The sequence below is a fragment of the Camelus dromedarius genome, chromosome 9 (genome assembly GCF_036321535.1).
Source record: "Camelus dromedarius isolate mCamDro1 chromosome 9, mCamDro1.pat, whole genome shotgun sequence".
Taxonomy (NCBI): Eukaryota; Metazoa; Chordata; class Mammalia; order Artiodactyla; family Camelidae; genus Camelus; species Camelus dromedarius.
Window position 1 is genome coordinate 18,477,023 of NC_087444.1, and position 8,305 is coordinate 18,485,327.

The 8,305-nt window shown below is 38.6% G+C and overlaps 1 protein-coding gene across 2 annotated transcripts in view; it reads right to left on the reverse strand.

Annotated features, from left to right (window-relative positions):
• The window catches only part of PTPN22 (protein tyrosine phosphatase non-receptor type 22), a 42,702-nt gene extending 35,161 nt beyond the window's left edge, over positions 1–7,541 (reverse strand). For both annotated transcript variants that reach the window (XM_031457847.2, XM_010976199.3), the window contains exon 1: positions 7,326–7,541. In XM_031457847.2, the coding sequence (XP_031313707.2) occupies positions 7,326–7,412 (87 nt within the window). In that variant the 5' untranslated portion in view covers positions 7,413–7,541. The remainder of the gene's footprint in view (positions 1–7,325) is intronic.
• Between the last annotated feature and the right edge of the window lie 764 nt (positions 7,542–8,305).

An 8,305-nucleotide genomic window follows, 5' to 3' on the forward strand; every position in this document is an offset into this window, starting at 1 on the left:
CAGAACTGAGTTCCTGGCCAGAAAAGTCTAGAAATCAGGACTGAATCTATTGAATGTTCTTCTCACCAACTACTAAATTAATTACCAGTAAATTAATTAAGGTCATTCCCAAAAGAGAGCAGAAAGGAAAAAGAAAGCATAAGACCACAATATCTTTGCCTTGGACGAGATGACTACATTATTATATAGGAAACATAATATAAGTTACATTATGGAGTGGGAAAAATCACACTTGGCCCTCCTGCCAAGTGGAAGAGGGGACTCAAAGTTGGAGTGTCTCCAGAGCTTCTTAAGGTAGTTCCTCAATGCTTACAATTGTAGGTCAGTATTTTCCATTCCAAGCCTCCAACAGGATACAGAAAGCATGAATGCTAAGGAGTGGAATTAGGAACTCCGGCTTCTACATCCAGTAAACAAGGGTGCTACTAGTAGGAATGGGGGACAAGGCTGAACTGGCCCTGAGTGTGTACACAATTATCACCAAATAGACAGGTAAATTTATGGGGACTGTGGTACAATCCTATGGGCAACTGAGTATGTGGATAAGCATAGCTAAACCATGGTGAGTAAACCAAGAGGTTCAACTTTAGTTAAATACAATGTGAGGATATGGCAATAAATGTACTAAAAAATGTATTTTAAATGTCCTGTGAATAACTGAAAATGAGGGACTGGATGGTCCCTAGTGAGAGGCCGGAGATGGAGCTGGGAGAAATTAACTTAAGAGGTAACACGATACGTTACTGTAGTAGAAGCAGCAAAGAGCTGCACCCTAAAGTGCACAAAAGTCAGGAAATGCTGATAAGTATGTTCAAGTGATAGGCTGATTCACATTAAATGAGTTATTTCAACTCAACAGATGTTTGCACACTTGCTACACGGGGGGGTACTGTGTTCACTTCTGCTTGGGTAGTATTGTTACTGTAAATCAGTATGGAACTAGGGTGTGTCTAGACCTTCCCTACTAAAATGTATCCAGGTCTTCTCTAATCTGTCTATGGTAAGTCTCCAGAAGTTGCTACAATACCAGTGGGACTTCTAGTGCATTATAAACCAATATTAGCACCTGGCCTTCAGAACTGGGTATATTCTTTCAATTAGGTTTCACTGAGTCCTTCATATTTAATAAATATAATATTTACTTTTTCTACAAAAATACCTCATCTACAGGAAACATAAAATTCTTTTTTATTGTTGCTTTTTTAAATTGTTTAAATGGGATCTCATAATACTAAAGGAAAAATTTAAATATAGATTCTTTAAATTAAAAAGTAATGCATATTAATGGGAGAAATTTTAGAATTCAGAAAACCAAAAAAAAAAGAGGATTAAAAATCACCTATAACCCCACTAATCAGAGTTAATCATTCTTAGTATTTTGTAATATTACACTCCAACATTTTATCTACATGTATGTAATGAAGATGTGACCACACTGTGGTTTTGTAACTTATTCTTTTTACTTATCAATTTGTATTCTTCTATGTTATTTTTAATGGTGGCAGAGTATCCTACTGTACAAGGTACAGCATAAGTTACTTAACCTGTGTCTTTAAATTACTGGAAATTTGAGTTGCTTCCAATCTTCCTAAACAATAATTCTAAACAATATTACAATAGGTGGCCAAAATCTATATAAATATCTTTCGTTTTTTCCTCCAGATGAATTCTTAGAGGTGGTCAAAGAATTTGCCCATTTTAAATGCCCATCCCCATTACCAAACATATGTCAGAACAGGTATACAAATTTTGCCTCCAGAAAGTTATAACAGCAATGTATGAGACAGCATATTTCTGAACTCTGACCAACGTTAGGATTACAATGTTTTAAGTACAGGTGCATTTGGCAGGCAAAGTAGTATTAGTGGTATTTTTGTTACTTAGACATCTATTTGCAGTTTCTTTACTCCAAAATGTTTCATTTGTTTGTTTGATGAGGGGGAGGTAATTAGGTTTATTTATTTATTTCTATTTGGAGGAGGTACTGGGGATTGAACCCAGGACCTTGTGCATGCTACGCAAGCACTCTACCGCTTAAGTATACCCTTCCCTTACAAAATGTTTTTTAGAAGGAAGAAAATATACTGTATTCCAAATACCCCACCTAAATGAAGCTGTGTTTACATTTCTGTATTCACATCCAGTCTTTGAACAAATACATATAGATATCCAATGAGCTCATGTATGCTTATTTATCACAATCCTTGTCATTTGCTAAGCTCTCACTTTTTATACACAGTTCATACTTTCACATACGCTTTCTAAATGAAGATGCTTCAACTGCCTCTAATGTAGAAAAGAAAAAAACATATCTAAAGAGTTTTAAACATAAAGACATTGACCAGCATATAACATATAACCAAGTCTTAACCCATATTTAATACGACGGCTGAAATGTACACATCATAAAACCACAATCAGTTACAGTAGTTGACCAAAGTGAATACCTATTCCTCTGTAAATTATAATAAATCTCATAAAAATGCACTAATGGAAGAGGATAGTCCTCATTAAGCCTAGAAGAAGGAAATTAAAGTTCTTAGTGTTGTCCAGAAAAGGGTGGTGGCCATCAGCCTGAAACTGGTCCACATGGGACGCTGTTAGCCATTCACGAAAAAGGGCTCTTTGGGAAGTAAATGAGGTTCTGTCTGTGAAACACTCTAGCACAGTCTGGATCATGGGTCCATGGGTTAGATATTGTGGAGAGTAGATGGACAGAAAGTTCATAAGAGGAAATACAGACCGAAAACAGTCATGGTCATGGGGAGGGTATAGCTCAGTGGTTGAGTACATGCTTAGCAAGCACCAGGTCCTGGGTTCGATCCCTAATACCTCCATTAAAAGTAAATAAATAAATAAAAACCTAATTACCTCCCCCACAATAAAATTTAAAAAATGAAAATGTGAAATTATTTTTTAAATGCTCAAAAAATAATTGAAAAAAATTTTTAAAAAAGAAAATACTTACGGACATTTTTCAGGCTCAGGTATCAAATAAATAAAATTGATATAACAAAGTATTATTTTACACAAATTAAATTAGAAAACTAAAATAGGTTATTTTACTTGATGCAGTTTAAGTATAGAGGTTAAAAAGGCTTTGGATCAAGCATACCAGAGTTTCAAATCTTGGTTTTGCCATTTCACAGGTAAAACAAAGATAATATTTTCCTCTTGGGGTTGTTGTAGTGATTAAGATCGTATATGGTAAACCACTTAGCTTGCCTAGCATACGATAAGCAGTCAAAAAATTTATCTATTCCTATCTTTTTCAGATATTAAATTGAGACTAACAAGGTAGTAGAGCAGATGATAAATTCAAATACTGCAAATTGAAAAAAAATCTATTGGAAATACATTTAGCAATAATTAACCAATATGATGCTAACACTCTTTGATCCAGTAGTGACACTTTTGGGGATCTAGCCTCAGGATAGGGGAAAAAACACATGGACAAACATATTTATTGCAGTGTTATTAATAACCAGAAATAACCTAAATGTCCAACAACAGAGAAATAATTAAGTTATTTGGGTACCTACTACATACCAGGCATTTTATATATTTATTGTATTATCTTCCAGCAATTTTGCAAAGTAAATATTATTTGTTACCACTTTTTAATTACTTTGTTCAAAGTCACATAGCTTATAATAGGCAGAATGTAAATTCAAACCCAGATTTCTATGACTTCAGAGTTGTTACAAGTACAGATGGTAAAGCAAGACTGCCTGAACTCAAAACTCATTTCCACCGCTTGTGACCCTGAGTAAGTCAATTAACCTCTCTGTGTCTCAGTTTCCTCATCCATAAAATGGAAATAATAACAGTATCTTCCTCAATAGACTAAATGAGCTGATACATAGAAGGGTTTAGAACAGTCTCTATAAGAGGTATTGAAGTATTAGCTATTATTGTGACTATCATACTTTCATTATACTATCCTGCATCAGAAGTCATTAATATACATTTTAATCAACATGATAGTTTTGTTGTAATGTTAAGTGAAAACTGTGAGAATGCAAAATTGTAGCTATGCTCATCATTACAACAATAGAAAAGACATTCTATAAAAGGACAACTAGAATTTCTGCACCCCACAAAATTGTATTTGCTGTGATATTAGTACCGTTGTGAATTTATTTTCTTTCAACTTGTAATAACATTGTTTTATAAAAATAACAATAGGGCTTTTTCCCCCCAAGTACCTTTAAGAAATTTTCAATAGTGTGGTTGCATACTCTTATTTCTGTTGTATAGAAACTATGCTAACTAGGGACTTAACCCTCAGGCCAGACCCTTTGAGGAACTCAGTGTTATCGGCTGAAGCAGGACACTATCGCATAAGGATTAATTTCACAGGCTCTGAAATGACAGATCCAGGCTGAATTTCATGTCTGTAGCTGAACAGCTGAATGAGCTTAGGCCAATTACTTAACTTCTTAGAGCCTCAGTTTCCTTTTCTGTAAGTCAGAAATCACAACTACTTCATAGGGCTTTTTTTTTTTAATGAGTAATAAATAAGATAATGAATGTGATGCTTTCTTGACACCCCATCAGACTATCACAATTACAATTAAATATTTAATAGAATACTTAGTCGTTTAATGTCTGTCTCTCTAAGACGTCCTCTAACGTCTTAGAAGATAAGTTCCACTAAAGCATGGAGCATTGCACCACAACACCAGCGTCTCGCACAGCGCTCTGCACATAGGAGGCACTCGATAAATATCTGAATGAATGCATGAAAACCTTATAGGGGTGGTCAGTGGCAGTTTCAACTACAGAAGGATTATTGAATTGAATCTTGGCTTGGGGAAAAGATAGAAGCAGCATGGTGTTGGCTTTAGCTGTCAGAGCAGGGCTATGTGCCTTGCCCGGAGATACATGGCCAAGGGGAACGTGGGGACCGAAACCTCAGCCATGGACCCAGCAGGGGGCAGGGGGCACAGAGTGTCTACCTGAAAGTAGAGACGACTTATGATAATTCCAGAAAGGCATCACCATTTAGGCCAGCAGTGGACTTGTGTCACAGAATCAGTCCTCAAACCTCAGAAACATCAAATCCTGGGAGAATATGTCAAAGGCTTAAGGTGGAATGTGGGACATGACCAGGTGGGAAGCCTTCCAATTTAATGGCAGTATTCACCTTGTCCAAGCAAGCAACCTGGCCCCATTCACCATTCTCCATCTCCCCCAAGGCTACTCTCTCTAGTATCTCTGCTAAACCTTTAGGTGGAGCTGAGGGAAAGACTCTGTTTTTCCACTGGAGGACATGAGTCAGTGAACAGTGAGGTTTCACTTAATCACCACCCAAAAACAAGGCCCTTAAAATCAGGAGCTAGAGAAGCCAGGAAGTGATTAATATAAAAGTCAGGACAGTGATTATTCCTTGGGTGGAGCAGGACAGGGTGGGGGTCGAGGGGGTAAGGGACCTGATGGGAAAGGGACATAGAGAGGACCTCTGGGGCCTGACAGTGTTCTATTCCTTGACCTGGTGGTGGCTGCTTTACAACTCCACTTACATATGTTTTATGTAATTTTCTAAATGTGTATTATAGTCCACAGTTTCAAACAGCTGGAAAAAATATAAACTATAAAAGGTTTTGAAGCAGGGAAAAAATAACCAGATCTGTGTTATTAAAAGATCACTTGGGTGTTGAATGGAAAATTGATTGAAGGTGGGGTTAGGCTAGAGGCAGAAAAAACAGGAGGTGAGGTAGCTGCTAGTTTGGTGAGAGATTATAATGAGTGAGCTGAGAAAAGGTAAAACATTAGGGACGTAGTCTATATTATTTTTAAAAACACACCCCAAATAAAACAGAGGCTGGCACTGCCCCCTCAGCTCACTTTTTACCTCTCTGAGTCAGGTGAGTTTGGCTCAGGAGTTACAGTCCAGGGGCAGGCATATGTCCAACAGACACATAGGCCAGGACTTTTGCCTTCCCTCCCTCCCTTCTTGTTAACTCTACTCAGAGGGACACAGACTATCTGCCAGTGGCAATTAGAGTACGTTTTTCTTGACACCACGGCAGCATGCAAGTTGAGCTGACATAGGAGTTTCTATCGTAATATGTAATCACTCAATCATAATATCTAATCACTCGAGACTTTACGGAGTGCTTTCACATCTACTGTCTGGTACGAGAATGTTAGTTCCATGAGGGCAAAAGTTTCCGTTTTGTTCACTGCTATAATCCTCAGTGCCTAGAACTGAACTTGGTACACAGTAGGTGCTCAATAAATATTACGGACTGAATAACCACATTTAAGTATTATTAGTATTGATATCCAGTCATCAGAGTAATCCTATGCGGATAGGTAGGACATGAAATATTATCTCCACTTTAGAAGTTAGAAAACAGAGACCTGGTAAGATTATGGAACATGTCAAATAGCTGATCATTTGGTTGATGACAGCATCATGATTTAATTTCAGATTTGACACGTAAATTCCCTTATTTTTTCCACTTCTTCACAGCTGAAGAAGTAAGGTTTGAAATTCTTGCAGCTCTGAAACGCCAGCTGGACATGTTTCAAAATATTAGGTACTCTCAGATATCCAGTGTCACCAGTGTGCTAGGTACAAGGATGAATGAGGCCTGCTCAGTTGCCGTTGCATCAGTAACCACAGTTCCCCCAGTGGGGATGCAATGATTCTCTAGGTAATCAAATCCAGTTGACTTTAGGCTACCCTGTGCTTATGTTTCTCTCCATGTCCCTCACATTTCTCTCCTCCCCATCCTCACCATTCCACCCCTCCCAGCAAAAGAAGGTTAAGGAAACCCTGTTATTGCAAAAACACATGTTCCGGTATTTTTTTCTTCAGGAAAAAGAAGAAAAGAAAAAAGAAATGTGGCAGCAGGTAGTCTGGGTGCCCTTCAAAAGCCTTTGACATCCAAGTGGAATTACACAGGAGGCTAAAAGCATAATGTTCCACAAAAAGTGAACCTTGGTCTCTTTCCTCTTGATGGTAGTTAAAAGTAGACATTTGAAGCATAAACCACAACTCAGATACCTGGGAACTCTGGATGTTCATTCAATATTAAATTTATACAGCTTGAATGATGTATGTCTTCTGTAGGATTCCTAGTCGAAATCTAAGAACTAGCCAACAGAACATCAAAAACTGTACCTTGGAAAGAATATCTAAAATACACACAAAACACTTAGAGAAGTCAAACTTTCAGATTGCCTTTCTCCCTTCTTCCCCTAAAAGGTTAGACATTCATTTCATCCCAGGAGCAATTTGGTCTAGGAGAGTTGGACCATCATAGTCAAATAGTCTATGTAACTACCCTGAGAGTGTCACACACAGGACTCACCAGAAATTCTTTGGCAAGCTCCTCTTTGTTAATTTTCTTGTTTTGAGCCTCGTCCAGGAACTTCTGCAGAATTTCTCTTTGGTCCATGCTGCAAGGCAAGAGAGACAGTCTCTGAGTGGGTTAAGGGAGGGCATGTCAAATGTGTGTCATGGCAGAGACAGCACTGAGGAGACACTGCTGCTGCCTGAGCAGAGCATGTTGAAGGCTGTGGTTTACTGACTTCATCACAAGCCCCAGAGGAAATTAGTACGTAACCATCCTCTGTGGTCACACAACAAAGCCATCACCTCACTCCTGGGCCCTAGTGCCTTCCTCCTCAAGAAAGGAACCTGGTTACAATTCTAGTTTTTAACAAACAAGAGGCTTGCCAGAACAACAAGTGATGTGCTTAGCTCTGAGCCTTTTCCACTCCACTGCTCTGAAGTGAAATTCACCATTTTTCTTGCTCCCTAGAGAAAAGGCAGAATTACAGGTCTCACAGTTGGGTTCTGCCTTTTCCCATTTCCCCAGTGGGCGCAAAGGCCCTTTTGACACCTTCTGTTCCCTCATGTCCCAAATGAACTCTGTAAAGTTTATTTAGGCCCAGGAGAGGAGATAGACACTGTTTGGAGTTGACATTGTCTAAAAAGTTTCTTGTCATTGGGATCAGTGGCAAACTTCTGCTCATCAGAGAAGGCATTTTTACTCAGAACTTTTAATTCGGCTATAGACGTCTCAAATTCTCTTTTGGATGAAGCAAAGTCAGCTGCTTCTGACAGTCTGTGTCTCTCTCAGGGCTGGGGAAGTGCTCACCTCCGTTAGGGGAAGTGTTGATTTCAGGACCCCACCCCCACCAGCCAGTCATTTTTGAGTTTCATTTGGGTTCTGGATATAAAGACTTCTCAGTATTGGTCTATACAGGACCCAGGAGTGCAGTGGCCCCACGAAGAGCACCTGACCGGGAAGTTGGCACAAAATCACCTGTATGTAAAGCTAGTATA